Genomic DNA, 26037 nt, shown 5'->3' with positions numbered 1-26037 from the left:
GAACGTCCGAAAGACGTGACGGCATTAAGACAGGCAGATATTACAAAACATTTCACCGTTTAAAAACCATCTGGTCTTGGTCGCCCTCCTGGAAACTTTGCTGGAGTTTTTTCCCAATGCTAACGTTTCTCGAAATCATACTATGATTATATTAGCCAGGTAATATTAGACCCAGGTATCGCTGGTCAGCCAATGCAGACGATGGCGCAAGATAGAGGAAAGTGGAAGTCTCTCGCTTCGGAGGCCAAGACCCACTTTGGGTCACTGAGCTAGCGGAGTAGTAGTAATATTTGACTAAATCGAGGTTCGGCTCTTTCGGGAGCTGAGGTAGCATATCCTAAACGGGTAATATCGACGACTGACATCCCAAACCGAGGTCTCTTCTTAGGGGTCCTTAGACCGGGTCACTACACGAAACGTCCGCCTAAGCGATTCAAAAATTCGACGGCCTCGCTACCTTAAAAGAAATTTCAATCGAAGCCTCTTCTTCTTATTTATGACATAGACGAATTTGTAAAAGATCATCATTTTTATGATGTAACTAAAATAATTACTTGCTAATCTATTAATAGAAACACTTAAGGTTTTACAGGGCAAATCACTGTCCACTTAAAATTACAAAATTTTATACATAATTACAGCTAATTCGATTAAATCCTAATATTTATCGTAGAACGAACCTGTTCGTTTTATTTTCAATGTAAAAATGCTTGCGGCGCATTATGTTTTTGAATATAAAACGTTTTGTAAAAGTTCGTTCACACCACGCAGTGAGGCGGGTCTTTCTTTCCAGTTCGTATTATCGTTTTGTACCTTTTTTTAAAGTTCATATAATTTATTTATGTATCATTATTTCAAACCAATACCTAATATTTTTTCAAAAGATTTATATAGTCTATATCTATATATACAGGTTGTTTTGTAATAGATGTAAATGCTTTATTTAATTGAAAGTATAGCTCATTCGCTGTCAATTAATGTATGGCACAGCCTATTCCAAAAAAAATTATTATTTAGAAATAATAAATAAAGTAGTTAGTTAAAATTCTTTACTGTACCCGCTAGAAAATATATACATAGTTTCACAATAGTAATGTAAAAAAGTAACGGGCTCTCTGTTCACATGTAATGAATATGAGACAACACGTTTTGTTAAAAGTAGAACTATTACATATTAAAATTAATTATTATTTACTATCTGTCCCTACTAATGAATACAAAAATATAATAATACTAGCTGTTCCCGCAAACGTTCTTTTACAAAAAAAAAATAGGGTTTTAATTTAAAAAAAATAAGGGTTGATCGAAGAGGGGTGAAAATTTAAGGTTGTATGTATTTTTGTATGCTATATCATAATAAAATAAAAACCAAAAAAATTGTCTAAAAAATAAAAAATATAATTTAGGGGTGGACCACCCTTATCACTTAGGGGTATGAAAAATAGATAGTAGCCGATTCTCAGATCTACTGAATACGCATGTAAAATTTGGTAAAAGTCGGTCAAGCCGTTTAGGAGGAGTTCAAGTTCGAACACCGTGACACGAGAATTTTATGTATTAGATTACGATTTTGTAAATAACAAAAAGCAATCTACAATTAATCGATATACTAATTTTTAACAAGTTAAAATAAAACAAAAGAGCAATGTATGTATATGTATACTTCATCGTCATCAAATCAGACGGTATATGTCCATTTCAAGGCATACCGCCCTCCCCTTCAATTTCGCAACGATGATCGCTTTTTCGTCTTGCGCTGCCTGTATCAGGCGCCTTCGTGTATAACAGTGTTCATAATACGAAATATTACTTCACACGAACTCATGTGTGTATTCCACGGACGAGACTCAAAATGCTATCACAAGATCTATCGATATCGCGAAAACAGTAATCACCGCACAGACACTGGCGTACAACCTGAGGATAGGCAAATGAAGTAGGAACCAGGCATTGGTCGCACGAAATGTAATGCTAAAAAACTTTATATTAAAAGTGTAAAAGACCTAAAAAAATCAAAATTGGTTTAAAATATTTTAAGGCTTAAGTTAGGAAATAGTTTAAGAACATACTAGATTAAGTAAGAAAATGACTAATATATAGCTACTTCCGCTATGTAGCAGTAGTCGTGCAATGAAGCACCGCCCGCCAGCCCGCTGATAAATGCGCATGCGGCAAACAATGCGAATTACACAACTACCACCGTTAAATCACTCAACACGTGTTTCACTCCTCCACGAGACATCCTCAGGAGTAATGTTACACCGACCAGTGCCAAACACCGAGTATACTCGATACTACTACTACTAGTACTCATTGCACGACTACTGCTACATAGCGGAAGTAGCTATATATTAGTCCTTTTCTTACTTCGGATGGACTTCCGCGAAGTAACACCTGAATCTAACACACACAAGAACATGAGCAAAATTATTAACTGTAATTGTAAAAACAAAGGCACGGACGCATATGTCCGTGGTACATAGACTCAACAAATAAAAAAAAAACTATTAGATAATATATTTTTCACTGATACGTTATGTTGTTGACATACCCAGATGTCGAACTAAACGGTTTGACAGCTCGTTTTTGGTGAGAGTCGCTAAGATTTAGAACGCCCTGCCTGGGTCTACTTTTCCTGATAAGTTGGACATTGGAGCCTTTAAGAGTAGAGTGAACAGGTTTCTTTTGGATGGGCGTGTACCACCTTCGTCTTCATCTACACTTTCCATCAGGTGAGATGGAAGACAAACGCCTTTTCCATTACAATTATATATATAAAAAAGTCAGGTTGCCCGCATTTTAAAATGAGTAATTTGTTAAAAATATATGTTGTAGGGTAGATACACATTTTGAATAATATCTAATCGATATTAATAATATAGCGGTTTATTACATTAAACAGTCATGGAAATGCATCAAAACGCGGGAACCAGAAAATAGAACTAGTAATGTTGTGTTACAAAAAGCATTATATAGTTAATGTATGTCGTCTAACGAGACATACTATATATTATATGTATATGAGATATATGTAACGAAGTTCATAGAGAAGGCGCAGTTTTAATAGTTACTATAATTCTGAAATTTCTTAATGTTTATACTATACTAGCTGTATCCGCGACCTCGCGAGGAATTTTCCAAAAAAATTATTAAGTTTAGTTTTTAACAACTTTTAAACAAGAGTAGCCTAAGTTACTTATGAAGTACCTGCCAGTATACGTTCAAATCGGTCCGGACATTTAAAAGATTAGAACAAACAGACAAAAATTATTAAAAACGTAATTTGGTCTATGTACAGTAAATATATTCATACGCAAATAGTAAAAGGCGGTTTTAATACTACAAACAGACATATCAATTTTATTTATTTGTATAGATTACCGAATTTTATTCTATCGTACCCATATACGAAATACTAGGGAGTTTATAAGAAAAATACGAAATCGGCATACTGTAACGAAGAGAAATAGAAATTTGTTCATATATATTTATTATTTAAAAAATGTACATTTAAAAGTACGATATGATTTTCGCACGTTTGACAGTTCATTTTCTGCAAATATTTATTGATGTTTCACGATACAGGCCGTTCCGACAAGTCGTATAGGAAGTAAAAAAACCTATGGAGGAGGGCTAGGCATTGGGGGTCTTACGGCCAAAATGGTGATGATGATGATAATACGTTTAGTTAATTAAAAAGTGACCGCTCTACAACATGCTATAACATTTTTTTTTTCGGCAGTACAAACTTTATCAGGTATGACAATATAGCGTATATTAGTTAAATAGCATGCTGCTAAATAAAATTGATCGAGCTGATAACGATTTATTATTTTTATATGTAAACATCGTGTGAGACGCGTGCTCTTGCGCATGAGTCGGCAACGTGTCGCATTCAAGGCAACATTATTTTCTTCGCAAACAACTGATTTGCATACCCAGGAACTTGTCAACGGGTCATATGTCAAATACGCATGGTAATTTATATGTCAATTACGTATGGCAATTTTTCGCTAAAGGGATACCTATATTTTAAAAAGATTTCACTCTACAATTGCTGAATAGATTTTGCAAATTAAAAGTTGACAAATTCCAACCGATCCTATAGAAATCGTCAAGCGGCAGCTGAGGCTGAGAACACTTGGGGAAATGAATAGGAGGTACATGATAAGAACGAGGGCATCGACAACGTGGAAATCTTCTCGAACGCCGTCTCGTCTTAAGGTCTTAGTCCAGATGCTCACGGGGCACGGGGGATTCTCGGAGTACCTTCACAGGTTTAAACTCAAGGAGAGTCTCTCGTGCTTCTGTGAGCCAGACCGTGGTGCACCTGGTGGCCAACTGTCCTGCATTCGGAGGACTCCGAGCTCCTACTAGGAAAAAAGATTAGTAAGGACAGCATCACCTCACTAATAAATGACGACGAAGATAGACCTGCGTTTCTCGAATACTGCAGTGCCATAATTCAGGATGTGAGCAAAAGAAACAGTACCGGAAAATAAAATAGGTCGGGTAAGCATGTAAAAACAGGAGGAAATGAAAATAAAAGTAAAACAAGAATTATATATATACATATATATAATTCTTGTTCTACAATAACTTGAAATATTGTAAAAATGTGATGGCAATTATAAAATAAATATTGAAATATCACATTAAAAATGTTAAGCCCTGTCCAAAACCGATAAGTGTTTACGAAAATAAAATAAAAATCCAATGCTATAGTAAATCTATAAGAGTGGCCTATGTTCAGCAGGCTTACGGCTGAAATGGTGATAAAGACAATGTATTTACTAATTTAATATTATATATGTATTATAAATATGGGTCTCTTCCTAGGGCCGGTCGGACGGTGGTCAGAGTCGAGTTCGTGAAGCGACTCGATGCTAATAATTTGCAACGTGACGTTGCTAAATAAGGCAAGGTCAATAGTTGAAGCCCTGTGAGGGAGCAGATTGTTGGGGTAGCGAGTGGGTGATGAGGGAGCCCTTATGGCTAAAGCTAGTTCGTCAGCTATTTTGTAAAGTTTAAAGCCGTTTGCATTGTTAGGGCTGAGATTCCATCCCTTCCTGAATAGGCTGTCATTCGTGACGAGGTGGTAATTAGCTATTTTGGGATCGCGATTGGGGGGCTTGAGGTGGGATTCCTGGATGAGCAGAATATGAACACAAGCATTTAACATTCAGGTCGTTGGTATCGAAAGGTTCTCGAGTTTTCGAGAAAGGTCATCGAGTGGTGACCACGAGTCGATGGTCTCCCACTAGGTGGACAGAAGACATGAAGGTCGTGGAATGCAGCTGGATGCGCGCAGAGCAATACAACCTGTTTTGGTTTCGTGGCGATATTGGTGGAGATCTATACCTTGCAATAGCCGACCATCAGCTTATATGATAATAACGAAACACTTATCGTGTTTCCAAACCACTAACCATAACTATACTAATCAGCCTTTGAAGTATGTATTTCAAAACTAAAGTCATATTTGGTAAGTGTGTATGACTTCTGCAGTGGTAGCCTAGCATTAGAGAAGTTAGGCTTGCGATCTTAGGTCGCGGCTTCTATTACCATACGTAAGAAAAGGGCTATATATATATATAGCTACTTATATAGCAGTAGTCGTGCAATGAATTTTATTGCAAGACTACAGCTGCATAGCGGAAGTAGCTAGTAGTAGAAGTATATTAGTCCTTTTCTTACTTAGGATAGACTTTCGCAAAGTAACGCCTGAATCTATAAGATATTCTATTACCATGTTCAATTACAACCTTATATAATTAACATCTTATCATTTATTACATAGAATTAATACTGTTCGCAAATAAGTTTCCATAGGATGAACAGCAGCGTCCTCTGCGTAACATAATATTATTCAGGTAGACGCAATGTGGGTAGACCTCCCTAGGTAGACGACATCGTTAAGATCGTTGTAAGTCGGTGGATGTGGACAAGATAGGATCTATCATCGTGGCGATCTTTAAGAGAGACCTGTTCCTTGCAGTGAGCGTCAGTTGGTTAAAAAGAAGAAGATATAACACGCTAAGTTCAAACCCAACCGTTAAATCTTTCAGTACGGTTATAATATTTTTTTTTTTTAAGTATCTGTGCATTTTTTTTTTTTCATACGTAAGTTCATCTTCATGTTAGCCATGATGATGGTATTGCGCTGCCCGCAACGCCGTTCAGAACCTTACACCAGCATACGTTACTAATTACAAATATTAAGAAAATTTAAAAAAACAGTATAACGGTATTAAACACAACGAATGAATACCCTTGTCGACAAACTATAATTAATTCAAGATTCGTAGCGAAAACCAGCGGGGCTATTGAGGTCAATCGGTGCCGAAACAGGTCATTCACCCCGGTCAATCCCTCACAAGCTCTTCCGACTGGACTCGTGGAGGTCAAGGAGGTAGGAAAGAGAAAAAAATTATACCCATTACGTAAAAGTCCTTCACGCGACCTTTAAACAATTTATTACGTAATTCAGATTGATCACGATACTTCTTCAACTTTTTTTTAATGAGTTATAAAAATTTAATGTCGACGGCGACACCAGCCATGAATATTGAAGAATATTAAAAAAATTACTTATACTACCACTGTAAACAGTTTTTCCCATAAATCAACGTCAAGCTAAAATCTTTTGAAAGAGCAAGTAATGGCAGCCCTGTAAATTTATTAATAAAAATATTTCACAATATATCACTTATATTAATAAAATTTATTAAAATTACTAATATATTAAAAAGATATTAAAAATTATATTAATACAAATTAATAATAATTACATAAAAACACATATCTAAAGAGCTTATGTCGAATACGTTTTTGGTTTTATGTATTTATGTACGCGTCAAAATTAGGCAGGTCATTAATTCTGTTTTTTTTTTTGGTAATTCGTAAAATGCATTATCATCTCTCGTTCTTAAGAATTACTTATTGTAGCAAAAATGTAAAAGAAAATTAAAAGTAAAACTTTGTTGTTATAGTAATTGAGTTCATTGTTATTAAGATAATGACCTACAAATAACATAGTGGTGCACTTGGTGTAAAAATTACCCAACCTATAACTATTGCACATAGTACACCTTAGACTCTTTATGTCTGCACGTAAGCTAATAATGTTAATTAAATCTAATGTCTATCTAATTTTATATTCATTTAAAAAAAATAGACACACTCAGATCTCACCCATTCTTAAAAGCAGAGTTATTTATCGTCCGAACTTGTGGACTAATCCATCCTTTATATCTTACATATCTACCCATAGGTTGATTGATGGTTGATCCATCCTAATTTGAATAAAGAAATTTTAAATTTGTTTTTCTATAATAATTTTTTTCAATAATTTTGTAATTGCAATATTATGCTATTCTAAATAAAGTTTTCAATGATATATTCACAGATGGTAGACAAAAATGTTGCTTATGAAATAAAATATTTCTACCAATTTCAATGCTTTATTGGCGATGATAATATTTGCTCATAGACATTGACATCATCTCCTATTTTATAATGACCAAGCACTAAGATATGCAGGCTGTTTCAAATCTTCTTTTTGTAAATATGTGAAGCCTACTTCTAGCAGTAGAACTCCTATCGCACAACCTGTCAACTGCCTATGGACATATTTTTCCAAATTCCCCATAAAAACATTCGTTCGAGACACTAACAGGCACTATGTTGCAGCATATGAAGTGTTTAAAGGTGATAAGCACTAAAGGCACTTAGCCCAAACCATACCAAGATTGTGACTCTTTCAAGGCCATGGCTTTTTGGCTTGCAAAAACATCATAAAGTTTGTTCCATACAAAAGCGCTATCAACATTAAACTAAATTTATTTAAATAAACCGTAGCAACACTTAACTTAATATTAGTACAAAATAGCATTTATAGCAATTCCTGTGCATTTATAATCAAAAAGTATCCATTTTGTATTGAGTTTCATGAAATTAACTGATTGTGTATAAATTTTCATTAATTCACAACAAAAAACACTACAATAGTGAATACATAGTTTATATTTGATTTCAAAATGTCATATATATATATATATATATATATATATATGACATTTTATATATATATATATATATATATATATATATATATATGTTATAATCTGCAATAAATTGTATTGTAGTATTTTTACCATATTAACATTGTACTCCAGAACTGAGTAGATTTTTTAGCCCTCGGTATCTTCGGCACATGTTGTGTTTTAGTATTCATGTATTTTTTTTTATCAGTCATGGAACATTTGCAATGTCCTCTAAATGATATTTTGCTTGCAACAGTGCTTTCTCTGGCAGCTCTCAAATTCTAGATTACATTTTCATTATACATAGGCTTTGAGCCAGATTTATATATAACAGTATTTCTGCCCATAGAAAGTAATGACTTTCTATTAATTAGCTAACATAGGGTTGTGAAATTGTGACTTACTTGGATCTCTTTTGGCTTTTACGATTTATTATTATTATTTTCTCCGCTTAGATCTATTAAAAAAAATTTGATACTGGCAACTAATAAAAATTTATTAAACTTGATTACTTAAATATTATAGCATTTGCCATAGTAAAGAAAAAATATTTCCCATCAATACTTATTACTTCAATCTGTAAGAAATTAATGTCTCAACTTTTGCTGAATGAAGGTTATTGTAATAACAAATTGTTTTTTTTTCTATATATTCAGAGCAGATATTTGTTATAAAAGTAACCATTAAATCCTAAACAGTTCTTACATATAAAATCAGATTTCATTGAAAACAAATTAACATTTACAAATGTACAAATTTTCAATTGAGTACTAAATTCTTGGCCATTTAGATAAATCTAGACCAAATATACTTTATTCACTTACTTCAGAAAAATTGATATTTGGTATAACATAAATTGATATGAGATATTACCCCACATTCCACGTAAAACATCTTATATATTAATAATATTCTCCACAGTTAATTTAGTGGTAATATATAAGATAAATAGCTAATTTAATGTTGTCTGCCATTAAACTAATGTTTATTGATTACATATTTTTTTGGGTTTTAATCCAAGTAAAATGTTATTCCAATAAGAAAATACGAATCTTTATAGTGTGAAGTTTTTATGAATTCAAATTTTGTTTACGCGCCATTTTTAATTATTTCAAGATTTTAAATTATTTTATACAATCTTATAGGTAAGGTTTATAAAAGCTAATTTTTGTAAATAATTCCCCTAATAAAATAGTTGTTAGTATCTACTTTGCTACCACTGATTTGTTATTACTGTTCCCAATTGGAAGCCAAACACGAAGTAGGTGCAAGTGTCTGCGGTCAGCAACTATGCAAATCAACTGACGATGCATTATCAATAGTCGACAATTGAACATTACAACCGGCTTATACAATCAAAAATAAACTCATTGATAAACCTTATCTATAATACTCCGGTTAACCCGTAATTGGTCAAATTATTAAATAGACTCACCACTAATAGGTCCGGTGGTTCTGTTAACAACGAACACGGTATGAACTGAGATTTATCAGTGGATATCACTCACGAGTCGCCACGATGCCCGTCAGACATTCCTACACTCAACTTTGACTTTGACGTTAATATTTTGATAATGAAATGTATCCATAACGCGAGTAACTGAAATTGTTAATTTTAAACCATACCTCATTCTTTTATTTTAACGAATATATTTTAACAATAAGTTCGTAAAATATGTTGTAAATCTCTTCAAATGCCTATAAATTTTTTAAATCGTCATATTTATAAATTATAATTGTCTTTTATTTTCTCAATTGTTTTCATGTACATTTTTGGACCAAATAAGGATTTTTATTATTTAAATTAATATTTTCCTTTCATAATATTTTACTATTCTCTTAAGCGCCTTAAATTTCTTTTAATTTTCATAAAAGAATTTAACGATTAACAATGAAATTAATAATATAGATTACGCTTTAGATATCAATAATCACTTAATCTGTATTTATGAATAAGCTACAAAAGCATTAAAAGCCGTTGATTTTCATTAGTATAATGCTTACTAAAAATGTAGTTACAAATAGCAACTAATAATAATGCTTATTAGAATGTATACAAAACCGATTTTATTTTATTTTGTGATAATATCTAATTAAAAAACGTAGATCATGTTAAATTTAAAAACATTAATTCTGAACTTTGGGCCATTATTACAATTTTAACAAATAAACGGCATGTAAAGAAAAGTATTATACAGGTAGTATTATTTTAATGAGTACATAATTATTACAAGGTTTCATAATTGTTCTTGAAATCAATTATATATTTTATCTCACTTAAGCTTAGAAATTCACAGACATGTTCCAAATGTTAACCAAGTGCGTTTTAATTTTCATATAAAATTTAAAAAATATATATTTTTAAACACTTTGGAAATTACTTCATATGTCATATTGAACGAATGTATTTTTTGTCTCCCAGTTCTATAAGCCAATAATATATTTTATGCAATAAATAAATGCTTCACAATTCGATATTCCAATAATTTAGAGTTCTTTTTTATAGTGTCTACCGCTTTTCTATAAATTAATTTTCAATTATACGTTAATATGTATATTTTCAATGTATACACTATAACACAATAAAATTTATCGAAATTGCAATGCATTAACAAAACGGTTGTTTTGTTTGATTTACTAAGCTGTTAAAAGCAATTACTATTTTGTATAAATATATTTTTGAAATATTTTATTGTGTTAACGTTAGTACTGTAAAGTTTTTTCTTTATTTAAGGTTTATTTCAATAGTTTTTATAGAATAGGGTATTTTAGAAACAACATTTGACTTTGATTTGAATCATTTCATATCATTTACAATATATTTTATTAATTTAAACAATTTTAATTGCCTTCTTCTATTTTAAAAGGTTTTTGCAATAAAAGAGATGCAATAAATTTCAATAAGAAACAAATGCTTATGATGTACATTTTAAAGAAAACATTTTTACGGAAACGTATTGGCGTAAAATATGGCTGAACGTTAACTCAAAATATTGCGGCGCATGCGTATTGCGTCAATTTATTGCCTGACCTTAGTCTTGCGAATATGGCAACAAACCCTTAAATTTTTTATTTTATCCTTAGTTTTATCCGTTAATCTGTAAAATGTATATATACACACTGTGTATATATATATATATACACAGTTAAATAGCGGCTATATTTTAAAGTCGCTAATATACAATTTGTTTTAATTGTTACATCTTAAAGGTGCGAAAATATTATGGATTCTTGTAGAGTGTGTTTGAATAAAAATGTGAATATGTGTAGTTTATTCGGTCCGGGTGATATAATTGATAGAATTTATTTCTGCACAGGAATAAAGGTGCGTAACAAACATTTAAATATAACATTATTAAATCTCTTATTAAGTACATGATATGTAGTCTCGCTTTATAATTATAACGAAAGGCGATTATATATTGTAGTCGGTAGATAAATTAAAAACAATAATGTGCATAATCTCTGCAGTTATCTCTTAAGGTATGATCTCTTCAAATGGTAATTTACATCTGTTAAGAGGAAAATTCATCAGATGCCATTTTACCATTTAAAATTAAATGTACCTCATGACGCTTTTCTCGTAACATTCGGTTGTGATTCGATCCAAAAGTGTGTTGGGGAATATTGTTCTACTTGTTGGGAATAATATAATTCTTAACTAGCGTTGAAAATTTCAAGCAGTCAATGAAATTTGAGGGCTAGGGTTGAGAACTACGCCTACTTAAAAGCAAGGGCGGAGTGGTTTTATGGGATAGGGAATTTTATTAACAGCTTCTCCTATAACTTATCGGCAATGATGCGAAATTTTAATACGCCAAAACGAAAACGAAAGTTGATTTGCGGAAATAATAATATCTAAAATACAGACTCATTTTCATAACCCAATATGGTTTTTAACTGAATTTGCCAAATCGGTCATTAGGATTTTTTTAAAATCCCTAAGGCAAAAAGAGCAGTTCATACCTGATCTAGCAAAGTGTTCTAGAAAAAACTGAAGGAAGAAATGAAGGCAACACGTTAGCAGTTGTAGCAACAGTTCCAAAATGCATAATCTATTTAAGCAAGCATTATTATTTTTCAATGCAGTTGAACTGGTAATATTGTTTCTGCAGCTCTGGAGATGTAAAGAAAATAGTGAGTGTTGAAAATGGTGGATAACTCTATTTTTCTACCCCCAATTTCTGGTCAGAGAACTAATAGGAAATATCATAAATTATGAAAAATGGAAGTGAGAAAATTATACACTACTGAGAATTAAACCTTGAGCGAGATCAGTGTTCACTAAACCCATCTTAAATTTTATAATTTGTCAGAAAATATTAAAATATATTAATGTTGACATACCCCTATTTCAGTATTAAATAATAGTAACCATTATATCTGTATGGTAATTTTAATGTCAGTCATTTACATATTTAGGATGAAAATGTCAGAAAAACCATTATGAATTCAGAATTTGGCTTTGACATAATTATTGTCTTCACTATTTTGTAAGTGTGATTAAAAATATTTGAACACAAAACTACTAACAAATGATTCATTATTCTCATTGTTTTTAGTCAATTATAATTTTAGAGTCTTCAATATAAGAGTGAATAGGTATCTCCTAGGCCAACATGTACCATCATAGACCTCATCATCCTTTATCTTGAGGCAAGACAGAGGTCAAATGCTTTGCCTATATATGGATAAAAACAAAAAAAAAATTGTGAATATTCTTTGCATTGAATTGTATATAAAGGCATAGCAAAAAATTGTGCATTGTTTATAAAAAAGTAAGAAAGCGCTGTTTTATAACCACACTAATTGATACTAATCATATCCTATGCCACTTTTTAATTTGTCCCCACTTTGTACTTTTTGACTGTGCAAAAAGATTAACATCTAGAAACCTATAGCAGAAGCTTGGCATGTAAACCAATATTTCAACCAATTCATTCGATTTATCTATTTTGGATCATTTATGATGATCACCAGCGCCAGAGCCCAATTTGATGAAGACTAGAATCAAATTCGTCAGAATTCAAATTCTTTCAATGATGAAAAATCACTACAATGGTTACAAATGCAATCTTATTTGTGCCAATAAAAATTTTGGTTTTGTCGTATGATCAGTTTTATGAATACCCAACAATCAGTTTAACAATCATGCATAACATGAAGTTAGACCTTTTTTACATGAATGTTCTGCAGACTCAAAAGATTGCATGATGCATTATTCCTATGAGTTGAATAGTGTATAAATACTGATAACATATTTAATGTTCAATTTATGCATTTGTTTCTCATACTATAGTTATTTCCTGTTATTATAAATCTTAGACATAATATTATCTATATAAACACTTTTTAATGTTATAACTTCTAAAGTGTACAGATTTCTCTCTTTGTTTTGTAAAATTTTTTAATTGGCCTTCTGCTACTATAAATAATGCATAAATATCTCTACTAAATAAAATAAAATCTTTAATCTAGTATCTAGAGCAGTCCATACACAAGCTTTGCTATTTATTATTCAAAGTATTAGGGAGACCGGAGTGTAATGTTGTTTCTGTCAACATATTTTACATAAAAACCGATTGAATTTTAGAGCTCCGGCATTGAAAATTTGTATACTAGATGGCAAAAGTTTGTTGATAACAAAGGTTAACATATTGTTGATATCAAATAAAAACTAGTTAAAAAGAAAAATTTAACTTAAGAAAGCGACATTAATTTCCAGTCTCTAATAATTTCAACAACAAAACCTTGTGTTTATACCTACTCTACTACTAGATTGAACATGTAGAAAGAAAGTTTTTAATTTTATTCTCAATGTTAAACACTGTATTTAATTATCTAATTTATTGAGTATTTATTTCATTACCATGCATCTGGTCATCGAATATATTGTTTAAAAAACTGTTCTTATAATCATTTGATGTAAATCTCTTCTATGATCTCCCACTGCTTAGGTTAGATCTGTTCATAATTAGTGGAAGGTTCACTTCATGGTTTCAATCAATGTGTTCAAAGTTTCTATAAATTCTTTGAGTTAAAACTACTTGAGCTATGCACTTTTTAACATAGTTTCTATATCCCGGTGTATTAAAACACTTTGTTATGCTTGAAATCTCTTTTTTACAGATAGTGAAACAAGATGGCTTGTCAACAAAGATATGCAATGTCTGTCTTGATAATTTATCAATTGCTCACAAATTTAAGACCCTGTGCTTACAAGCGGAGAATACATTACAGAATCTTATTGAAGAAATCAAAGAAGAGATGATACCTCCGAATGAAGCAGAGGATGTTATAAGCATCAGTAAAAATGATTTGGATAGTAAAGAAGAAGCCAGTGATTTTAGTGATCCAGTAAAGACAGAGTTGCAAGAGAATCTTGATACAGAAATAATTAGGAAAAGTAACAGAGTTAGATTAAAAGTAAAAAAGGAAAGGTAGGTTGTTGTTGCTGAGTTAGCCAACATTGTTGTGTATATATTTTATTCTAGTTAATATTTTTAAATAGTTAAATAAAAAATAATTAACTTATTGTTAATGAAGAGATCTCTCAAGGTCAATTATATAGAGAGATAGGCACTGGGTAGACAACATCATTAGTGCACCCAATAGTTGTTGGAGTAGAAAGGTTCTCTAGGCGACCATAAGCTGGTAGATGTGGTGTGGATAGGCTCCCATCCTAGGTGGACTGATGGCATACTTAAAGTGGTGATCTTTGGAGGACGCCTATCTCTTGCAGTGGGTGTGTATTGGCTGTTATTATGATGATGATTAGTTTTTCGTGGTGGGTTTTTGTTATTGATTTAGTTAATTGAAAATGCGAACTATCCACTGTGCTGTTTACAGAGTTTGACACTCAAAGAGAATAAGCTCAGTGCTTCACCAGTCTACAGAGACATGACACCCATGAATGCCTGATGTGGATAACTGATATATCTCGGGAATAAACATTGGTAGTCAAGAATTTATCAAGTACTAAAATCGCAATCATTAACATTTTAAAGTCAAATTTTGAGATGTTAAAAAAATGCAAACCCTTATCATTAATAACTTATTCTCAAACCATTCAGTAGGTTTGAGAATAAGTTAGAAATAAGGTACTCTGTTGGAAGACCAAGACTATGTTATAGACAAGCTTAGTATTCTCAGTGTAGAGATTGATAATTTGGCTAGAAACAACATTGAGCATAGACATCTTATGGCCCCACAACAGTCTGTTTCAATAAAATTCTATACACACTCTTCAAATACTCCACAAACCTCACAATTGGGAGAATCTATTGTTCTCATGGGATATGCAAATTTTGCCGATGTAAATGTCCAGAAAAATGTTTAAAAGCTATTTTTAAGAACTTTCTTGTGATTTGCAGACATGCAACCATTAAGCAGTGTGTGTGCATTAGAAACAATATCAAAAAATTATTTTTAAAATTCTTAATAGTTTTAGAAGGTACTTATGGAAAAAAATACAATTTCCAGTGTGGCTTGCATATGCAATATCAATAAGTAAATCAGAAGGTTTAATTAAGTATTAGTGGCATTAAATTTGAAAATTATTTTTCAGTAAATTATTAATCAAATATTTTTCATGGCTAATTGTAAGTCGCCTGTTTCCATGATGGAAAAGCTTCAATATGATTTAATTTGGTAACATTCATTGTACCAACATTGTTAGTTCTAAACAGTGTTGTCTGTTAAAGGCATATAAAATAAACAATGTTTATAATTTAAATTTATTTTATTAAGGCAAATTGAGTATTATTTATACTTAAGACAGGATGTCTGTTAGGTCAGGAATTTTTTTATATAAATTAACCCTTAATAGCCTGATTTACGAAAGTGATTTTTTTAATATTACTGTGTTTGCTTGAGGGTAAATATACATAATAGATTTTTTTTTTAAATTTCATTGGAAAGAATATTATACAACAGTAAAATTAGTACAGCCAACCTATAAAAAAAAAAAACTAATAGTAATGTGAACATTTGGTTTAAAAGATTAGTATCAAAATTGAAACTCTAGGCTATTAAGGGTTAAGCCTATAGAATGACTACCCAATTTAATGTGAACCTTGAATGTTAGCAACAAATTATGAGACTGCTTATGAAAATATCTTTTCTTTTTTTTCTCTTGTAATTATCTATGGTGTACAAAAAAGTGTAAATATATTAATCTATTAATCTGTGAATGTTTAACAAACTGCAGCAGGACAATCTAATTATTTGATATTTAACTTTATATTTAATTATGTAATTATTTTCTGCTCATTCTTCCAGCATAAAGGAAATGGAGATCCAGCCAAAGGTGCACAAGAAGCGTGGGCCATACAACAAGACGGGCATACCGAAGCGACTCCGAAAATTTAAATTCCGCAAGCTGTACTGCGAACCGTGTGATCTGAAATTCACTAGCAAGCAGCAGTCGGATGAACATAAAAAGGACACACATAAAGGCAGTGATAGCTTTGTATGTGAGGTAGGATAACTTTGATTCATCATTATTATTTCAGCTGAAGGTTACCCACTGCTGGACTTCGACAATGATGATAAAAAAGTAATGCATGTATAAGATATTCATGCAGCTTAATTTATATTTTAGTTATTTTCATAGCCTTCTTTCTTAGTATATATTTATTATGAGATTAAAGCCTCTGATAGTAATGCAATATTATTTAAGAAAAACGAGCTGTACAGGCTATGTACCTAAGATCCAGAGTTTTCTTGAAAGACGTTTTTAAAGAAATTGCTATTTTAATAGTTGCTTCGCAATACATGTATGATAAATACAATAAATAAAAATAAACAAACTTAACACTTAACTTTCGTCTTTAAAAAGTTAACTTATCCTTATCCTGTGTGGGTGTATTCATATATAATAAAGTTCCCTGCGATATTGCTGACCTTCCGTTTATTATATAGTATTTAATGGAATCAGGCATTACCTTGTGGGAGTCCATCCTAAGTAAGATAGGGACCAATATTTAGCCACTTCCGCACATACAGTGCAGAGTGCGCAATGCAGAGTGACACTCTGTGTTTGGCACTAATCAGTGTAACATAACTCCTGAAGATGCCCCGTGGAGGGGTGAAACACGTGTTGAGTGATTTGACGGTGGCAGTTGTGTAATTCGCATTGTTTGCCGCATACGCATTTATCAGCGGGCTGGCGGGCGGTGCACTTTGTTGCTCGACTACCACTGCATGTGTGGAAGTGGCTAAATATTGGTTCTTTTCTTACTTATTATATGGTATTAAAATAACCGACGATTCAAAAGTGCATGCAAATGCCTACTTGAATAAAGATATTTTGAACTTGAATTCAGGACCTCTTGCAAAGGTTTCAAACAAGACTAGTAGATACATGGGCCTGCATACAACTTCTTCTGAAGACTTAAACAAGGACACCTGTCCACTTTATGAGTAAATATCTCATGTTGTGTTCATCAGTCTGTGTTCTTCACTTCAAAACCTTAGGGCTCCTGCAGATATATTTTATGCATGCTATTCTGCTTGGTTACTGCCACTTCAAATTACCTATCTACAGTACTTTTACGGCTATAATTGATTGGATTATGTTTATGTTGACATAACAATCAATATATTAAATATTTTATTATTTTTTCTTATTCACACTATGACTGAATTATTTATATGTATATATATGAGAGATTTCCACCGAACGGTTTTGCCACCCACAAGGGGGTTGAGGAGGCAGTAATTAAGCTCCTGAAGTGGGTATTATAGATAATACAAATATAGAGATGTGTGTGTTGATTGAGAATTATGAATAACTCGTTTGAGAGTTGAAATGAGTTGAGTGGAACTGTGTTTGTGCAGATCTGCGGTAAGGTGTTTGTGCATCGAGCGTCTCATTACACGCACGTGCGCTCGCATCTGCCGCCGAGACATGCCTGCGACCACTGCGACTACCGAACCTGGCACAAACATGACCTCGTCAAGCACATTCGAATCCACACTGGTACGTAGTGTCAATAGATTATGAATGCAACATAAAACTAGATAAAAACAATTAAAAATAAAATCATATGTATCAATGTTTCCCAAAGTGATCCAAGTGGACCCTCTGGGGTCCACGGTAGTCTCGACAGAGATAAAAAGCTGTTCACAATTCGTAAAGAGGTTTATAAAATTTTATAAACCTCTTTACATATAATATATGTAAAGAGGTTTATAAGAATTATATATATTCTACTTGAATGTAGGCATTTAATGTTTTAAGAACCTCTGCAATTGTTACTTGCAAAATTTTGGAAATATGGTGGAAATGTATCTGCAATGTGGTTCATCGGATCCAGCTAAATGTTGAAAGTGGTCTATGAGAAAGTTATAGTTAAAAGAATGCCATTATAGCGGAGTTAAATCTGATTTTGATTCCTATTAAATTAAGCTCTGTTAGCATTCTACTCATTACTCTTACACAAGTGGTCATATTTAATGATAGTGGCAATATCTGATTGTGAAACAGGCGTGAAGATGTACCAGTGCGAGTACTGCACAGCTTCATATTACACGTCTTCGAATCTCGCGTGCCACATTAGGCGGTACCACGAGCGGGAAAGGCGCCATCACTGCCATCTGTGCGAACGCAGTTTCTACGACCGCACCAAACTCAACCGCCACCTTGACTCCCACAACGAGATAAAGAGGTATGATTGTTTGCTACCAAACCTTATAATTACCTTGAGTAATTAAACTTTTTTTGTGTACGGAGGAGGGGGGACGTGGCGTGGCTAGGCCCCCACTAGGTGGACGAACGACATAGTCAAGGTTGGTCCAGATCGCTGGATGCGGGCATTGCAAGATGATCTTTGGGGGCTTTGCGGTGGGCCTCTATCCACTGATCTTTTTATGTCCTACGAAACGCAAAGATTCCACTTGTAATGTACAAGTTACATTTTGTGTGTAAGCTAGATTTCCTCTGACATCCTCGCTGTACCTCTGCAACATGAGATCACTTCATGTTGCTGCCCTGTTTGTTTTCGAAAATGCAAGACCCAGGCCACTAACAACCATCCCTGTGGGTAAACTGAGGGAAGGCTATGTCCAACGGTGGTCATCGTACTGCCTGCCGTATTGATGTTGATTAATACTTAGTTTATATTATATATGGGTGTAACTATATGCATATGTAATAGAGTTCCACAGGATATAAAGCTTCTTTTAATTTGTTCTAAATGTAAAATTAAAAGTATATTAAAAAATATTATTATAGTATTCGAAAGTTATCAGTTGATCAAAATGTGTGTTTGTTTATTCATTTTCATGGTTGATACTATAAAGTTTTATTAATCATTCTTAAATTTTACTTCAAAAGAGCAACTATTGACATTCTTGTCGGCTCCTTTCAACAGATCAGCGTTTCGAGCCGGTGGTAACTTACCACTTATAATGTTAAAATAATCGACGATTCAAAAGTTTATGTAAAAACCTACTTGAATAAGGATATTTTGAATTTGAATAGTTAGGTTGTAAATTTTAAGAATTTTATCAAGGTGTTATAAGGATTCATAAAGATTTGTGACATATATGCTAAGTTGTTAGTTTGAATTTAGAAATGGAAGGAACTTATGTAATGTTACAGGTTCGAATGCGATGTTTGTCATGCTTGCTTCACGCGCCGGTGTTACTGGAAGAAACACTTGCAGAGGCAGCACAACGTCACCGTACCACCGCAGAGACCGGGAAGACAGAAAACCAACAGGCAGGTCGGAGAAGTCGACGCCGCTGTCTCCAAGATCGAGGCGGTGATGTAGCCTTAATTTATTAGAGTGTCTTAATAAAGTTTGCTTTTAAAAACGACATACACTTGGGAACGAATAATTTTTTTGGTGATTTATCATTAGACTGATATTCGGGAACATTTTTCCAAATTCACTTAAAAATAGTGCCTCCATGTCAAAGAGATATTAAAAAAAGTGATCTTTATTATGGCCTACTCTATTAGTTATTTATATACACAGAACTAAAAACAAACCAAGTCATTGTTTGGATAACATTCAACTATTTGTTCGCTTTGAAGAATTCATATTGTATCGGAAATCTAGAAGCAAGGCCTATCTACAGCAGTGAACATCCTACGGTTGAAATAATGACATTTTAATTACTTTTTTGTTATGTACTTTTTTATAATTAATTTCGAGTTGGGGTTTTATCCATGTTTGGATTTTAACCTTATTGTGATCATCATAAATATTCGAAATGCTTTATGAAGGCAAGACGCCAATCTGCAGAATAATTTAGCCGATTCGGACTTAGGTTCTGACAAAATAGGTTGCGCGGTGTCAACATCATACGGACTAAATATTATCAGGCTCGACACTTATTCTAAGTTCCGACAAAATACATTGCGCGGAACCAACATCGTACGTATTAATCTTCTAACTGCCAAGCTGTTTTAGCCATTACTTCCCCAGGTGCCAAATGGAAATATCAAGTGTAGGCTTTCCTTATGTGAAAATTTGGGATCTTTACATTCTATGAATGAATATAACACATTATGTATTGAGACCGTCGGCGACTTTCATGGCACTTAAAGGCAACAAAGTACTCGGTGTGCCATGAGGTCGCCGGCGGGTCACGTTTTTGTAATACAGAAAACACGATAGGCTTTCGAAACCAGCTTTGAAATATGAATTCAATACAAAGAAAGGTTTCTATATACATATTATAATGTAAATTTTATATAAAAAGTGAGGCCGCCCGCGATCTCATTGGCGCCCATGGTAACCGCTTTTAAAACATGCTGCAAATCGTATACCATCCCGTGATCCAGTTGCTAGGTGCCTAATGAAGCTAATAATTACCGGAGGGTCGGAAAAAAATAATATTCCTTAGATGTACAGATAAAAAATTGTGAGGTAGCCGGCGGCCCTCACGGCACCTATTGTTGGGTATCGTGAGGTAGCCGGCGGTCCTCATGGCACTTAAAAGGTTAAATGTTAATGGCCGCGATAGTAATTCTTACTTATTTCGACTCGAGGTTACTACAAAATAGATTGTGCGAAGCCAACGTCATACGGGCTTATTTTCAATAGCTTCGGGCAGTAATATTCAATCGCTTCCATTCTAGTTTCCGATAGAATAGATTGCGCGGAACCAACGTCGTATGGATTAAATATCAATAGCCTCGACATTAATTCTCACATAATTCTATTCTTGGTACATTCCCTTAGAACACCTCAAACACTAAGAAGAGTCTGATTTTCGCAACAAATAAGAAAACTTGTTCGATGGAATGTGCCCGGAACTCCGCCTTATAATATTCTAATTGTCGCCCTTGAGATCGCGACATGCGAAGAGTCTCCTTTGATTTGCCCATGTCATTGGCGAGGAGCCATGAGTGGACTGCTTTCCACGCTTGCTTGTCGTGGAGAAAAACGGGCGGCGGGGGTTTATTTCCGCTAGGTTGAGGAACTTGAGCGGACCTTTGATCGGTCGGGTTAGAGGAGGTAGCCGTCGGAGATGGCTTGCGGACGGCTTTTTTCGGTGGGGAGGCAGTTTTAGAAGAACTGTCATGGTGAGTAGGCGAAAGAGTAGCTCGCAGCGAGCGCTTCCTCTTTCCTGTGACGAGTGTGAACTCGTCAAACCGGGACGCAGACTTCGACTCGTCAATCTCCATCTCAGAGTCCGAGTCGAGAAACTCGGACCCGGAGGTGTAGTCCGACGAGTCGTCATCCGCGTCCGGCTTCTTTACAGGAACAGGCTGCTTCACGTATTGAACTGGGGTGTCCGGTGACTGAGGAGAGTCACTCGTGAAACGAGATGGGTGATCCTTAGCGCATGCCTTGGATTTGGCGGACTTTGAGGACTTAGGGGGAGATTTTAAATCGAATGGAGGGCCCGTGTAGTGGCGCCATGATTGCGCCATTGTAAAGGTGTAAAAGGAACGCACGACACCTCCCTGCCTTACGACAGAGAGGGTGGGCGGGGGTTATCGCACGCACGGAACGATATAGAGCGTGGGAACGCGAAAATCTAATTGAAGTGACCTCCGAGGTCACACTGGGTTCCCCTGTGCCGGACAGCGGTGTCCGGCGAGAGGTAAACCCGCGTCACTGAGCGTCACAACGCGTCAGTGAATCGAACTACGCTCGGCGAAGACAGAACCCTAAACGGTCGTACGGACGCGGCGTCACCCAGCGTCCGTAGTAACGCGCCTAACGGTCCTAGTCTTACCTACCTAATTACCCTAAGCGACCCGCGCGGGGGAGCCGTTGGAGGGGGGGGGAAGTGCCTAGTCGACGCGGTTCGCGACCCCACCCCGGGGTGGGGGGGACGGAGACGACGCGCGACGTGTATCGGTGTGTGGGGCGCGGGGAGCGGGCAAGCCGACGGATGTTGACCGAACGCGTAGTTCGGTTTGCGGCTTGCTTCTTGACTGGCACGACGGAGGAGCCGTCCGGACCGAAGGGACAGGAGCAACGCAATCCGCGACCGTTCGCAGACTGGACGTGCGATCACTGCCGGCTTCTCGGGGACGACTTCAGACGTTCTCTACAGTAATCTGTGACAGCTGCTAAGGGAGGCGGGGAAGTCCGAAGACACGTCCGACACTCCAAATGCTGTACACAGGTCTTTCTTGCACTGAAAAGTGCAAGAAGCGGACACTACGTCGGCAACTACGGGATGCGGGGAAGTCCGAAGACACGTCCGACACTCCAAACGCCGAGCGTAGCGAATCCGTGCACAGGGGCGCGGATTTGGCGGGCTGCTACAGCCGAGAGGTCGGCGGATAAGTCACGAGGACAGATCCGCACTACCAAACGACGTGCGCCGATATATCTTGCACTGGGGTGCAAGACAGCGAACCTAATTGCAAGTCAGCTCTAAGGGAGGCGGGAAAGTCGTGAGACACGTCCGAACGCTCCAAGCGCTGAGCTCGCAATGGTCGGTTGCTGTACTGTACTGTACTGTACTGTTTCTGTTGAAGTGTTTGCTGTTAACCTTGCGGCTTTTACAGCTTCATCGATATGAGTTCACGGAACGGAAGGGTCCGTGAACTTTAAAACTTTACAAGTTTGGGTGTCGTGACTCGTATCAGGGACGGTGGTGGTGGTGAGACATATGGAGAGCGACGAAGATGATGCTCAGGAACACAGGAACAACCTAGGAACAACCTGGTCGGCCCCTCGAAGACACAGTCGGTCGCGGTCGTGCTGGCCGGTAGAACGCACGGTTAGCGCGCGTGTATGATCGGTGTTGCTGAAGTGTGATGCATGAAGAGTTGTGTAATAACGGCAGCGTGGACCACTCGGCAATCTAAGGTAGGATACTGATCCTATCTCGGATCGCCCACGCTGTTCGCGGCGGTGAGAAGTGTTGCGTCTGATTTTAGTACTTCGCACGCGTGTTTTCGTGCGGTGAGAGGTTGACGGTGGAGTAGATGATGCTGTGGGGGAGTTCGTGGTTGTGGAGCTGCGAATGTCTGAGGAGTGTGGTGTCAGGTGAGTGGGTTGTGTGAACCCTATGATGGGATCTGTGAGGACATCTTTAGGACGTCTCACGAGGTTTCTGAAAGAGGAGCCGGGGTTGTAGCGAGTTGAGCTCGCAATGAGCGGGATGGGGTGGGCAGAGGCCTTCTCAAAGTATGCTTTGGAGCATGCTTGGAAGAACTCTTGCACGGTTTCTAATTTGAGGTCACTGTGGATATCTATGTTGCGTTGGAACCATCTAGCACCAGTGACAAGTCTGGTGAAGCGATTCTGCAGCAACTGTAGGGGACGTAAGATATGAGATGGAGCATGGGCGAATACTACGCTTGCATAGGCGAAGACTGGCCTTATGCAAGTTTTGTAGAGGAGGAGCTTGTGTCTAAGGGACAACTTGCTTGAAGGGTTAAGGAGGGGGTATAATCTGAACAATATCATGCGGGCTTTATTAGCCACTTGTTTCGCATGAATTTGGAAACTCATCCTAGTGTCAAAGGTGACACCTAGGTACTTAACCGATTTAGACCAGGGGATGGGACGATCGTAGAGGGAGATTACTCCCGGGTTATGACCTCGTCTGGGTTTGGTACAACGGGACAGCTTGAAGACGATCGCCTGACTTTTGTCAGGGTTCACGTCAATACGCCACTTGCGAAACCAATCACCCAGTTGATTGGTTGCACTTTGGAGGTGGCGTGTTTGTGTGGTGGGGAATATGCCTGTGGCGAAGAGAGCGGTGTCGTCCGCGAACAGGGCTAGTTGAACATTGGGGTGGGTGGGGATGTCACTAGTGTATAGTGAGAAGAGTAAGGGGGATAAGCAGGAGCCCTGAGGGACGCCAGCTTTGAGAGGGCGGAGGGAGGAAAAAGTACTGTCTAATTTGTATCTAAAGGTACGATTCGACAGAAAGGCTTCGATGATCTTGACGAGCCTATCTGGCACACCTATTTTCCACAGCTTATATAATAAGCCGTTGTGCCAGACCTTGTCGAATGCCTTAGCGATATCAAAGAACACCGCACTTGTGACAAGGGAGCGGGGCCCTGCGAAACCATCTAAGATGTGTTCCGTAAGTCTGTGTGCTTGGTGCACACAAGAATGGTGGGGACGGAACCCGAACTGTTCGTCGGGTATGAGACGGAGGTCATGGGCAACTTTCTGGAGGCGCTTAAGAAGTAAGCGCTCAAATAGCTTACCTAGAGTGCTCAGTAAGCTAATGGGTCGGTAGGAGGACGGGAGGTTGGGGGGTTTTTTGGGCTTTTTGATCCCTATTACGACTGCTTCTTTCCAGGTGTCTGGGAAGGTGCAGCTCGATATTAGGGAGTTAAATATGGCCACTAATAGAATGATTAGGTGGGGGGGAAGGATCTTTAACATTTTATTTGAGATGCCATCGGGGCCTGGAGCTGATTTGTTTTTGAGACCCTTGATTAGATCAGTGACCTCGTCGGGGGTTACAGGGGTGATATCTAGGCCAGTGTGAGGTTTTATCAGCCGTTTTTTGACGGTGATGTTGACCTCACGTCTATGTTGAGGGTTCACAGGGGTGGATGAAAGTGTGCATTGGTTCTCCATGCTGTCTGCCAAACATTCAACCTTATCGATGTCATCGAAAGCTAAGGAGTTGTCGGAGTCGCGAACAAGGGGTGGGGTGGGGACTGTTTTGTCTGCTTTGATACCTCGGGTCAGCTTCCAGAAGGCGACTTGGGAAGGCTCGAGGTCTCCGAGCAGCGTGTCCCACTTTTTGTTTCTGTGATCCGCCAGCTGTTTTTTGACCAGCCTTTGTAATTTGCGGAGACGAAGTTTATTTTCGTCGATCCTATATTTGTCGTAGAGCCTCAGTGCTCTATTTTTAGTTCTAATGAGCCGTCGAATATTGTCCGGAAGAGCGTTGACAAAATCGTTTTTGACAACTATCGTCCGGGAGCAATCTTCGGCGGCTGATTGCATGTGGTCAGTGAGAGAGTGAATCGCCAGGAGTGCTTCAACTGGCGAGTTGAAAGAGTCAGGTATACTATCGAGATGCTGGGAGTTCATATCCTTGAGTTTAGACTCAAGTTTATGCCAGTTAACGCTAGTTTTGGTCACAGGGACTTCACTAGAGAACTGGCCCAGTTTTAATAAGACAGGTCTGTGGTCAGAGTCAAGTTCGTGAAGCACATCGAACGATCTGACTAGAAGTGCGACATTTTTGAATAGGGCTAGGTCAATGGTAGATGGCCTATGATGGGGGTTATAAATGGGGAAACGTGTGGGAGTGGGAGGAGCCATTATGGCAAAATTAAGCTCTTTAGAGAGTTTAAAGAGCTTGCTTCCTTTTGCATCGGTACGACCACGGTCCCAGCTGTCATGTTTGCAGTTGAAGTCGCCTGCTATCAGTACAGCTGGACCCATAGTAGTAAGTATTTGTAGGTCAGAAGTGACCAGTGGTTTGTTACCTGAAAGATAGGCGGAAACTAGAATAAGAGGAGGATGACCTGAGAGTGTAAGTCTGCAGGCTGAGACCTCTAGGCTAGTAAGGGGAGGGGAGATAAGGGGAG

General features: G+C 36.5%; 2 protein-coding genes across 2 annotated transcripts in view; one reads left to right on the top strand and one right to left on the bottom strand.

Annotated features, from left to right (window-relative positions):
- ATPCL (ATP-citrate synthase) overlaps window positions 1-9586 on the bottom strand; it is a 74652-nt gene extending 65066 nt beyond the window's left edge. Inside the window, exon 1 of the mRNA XM_068769991.1 lies at window positions 9481-9586. The gene's annotated coding sequence lies outside the window, so the exon portion shown is untranslated. The remainder of the gene's footprint in view (window positions 1-9480) is intronic.
- A 1648-nt stretch (window positions 9587-11234) lies between these two features.
- LOC137926332 (zinc finger protein piragua-like) lies at window positions 11235-19964 on the top strand. Its single transcript, XM_068769935.1, has 6 exons — window positions 11235-11370; window positions 14175-14485; window positions 16326-16524; window positions 17886-18027; window positions 18535-18715; window positions 19651-19964. The coding sequence occupies exons 1-6, from the start codon at window positions 11269-11271 to the stop codon at window positions 19820-19822; spliced, it is 1107 nt and encodes a 368-aa protein (XP_068626036.1). The 5' UTR covers window positions 11235-11268; the 3' UTR covers window positions 19823-19964.
- The last annotated feature ends 6073 nt before the right edge of the window (window positions 19965-26037 follow it).

This window comes from Battus philenor, unplaced genomic scaffold (assembly GCF_028537555.1).
Source record: "Battus philenor isolate CCGP_79_NKW_IND1 unplaced genomic scaffold, ilBatPhil1.0.hap1 SCAF_29, whole genome shotgun sequence".
Lineage (NCBI taxonomy): Eukaryota > Metazoa > Arthropoda > Insecta > Lepidoptera > Papilionidae > Battus > Battus philenor.
This window is presented reverse-complemented; position numbering and strand designations above follow the sequence as displayed.

What these genes read in the sequence shown, in the direction of transcription:
- LOC137926332 (XM_068769935.1), top strand. Translation starts at nt 11,269, where the DNA reads ATGGATTCTTGTAGAGTGTGTTTGAATAAAAATGTGAATATGTGTAGT. An exon ending in GTGATAGCTTTGTATGTGAG is followed by an intron (nt 16,525 to 17,885) that starts GTAGGATAACTT and finishes GTGTTTGTGCAG; the next exon opens with ATCTGCGGTAAGGTGTTTGT. An exon ending in GCACATTCGAATCCACACTG is followed by an intron (nt 18,028 to 18,534) that starts GTACGTAGTGTC and finishes ATTGTGAAACAG; the next exon opens with GCGTGAAGATGTACCAGTGC.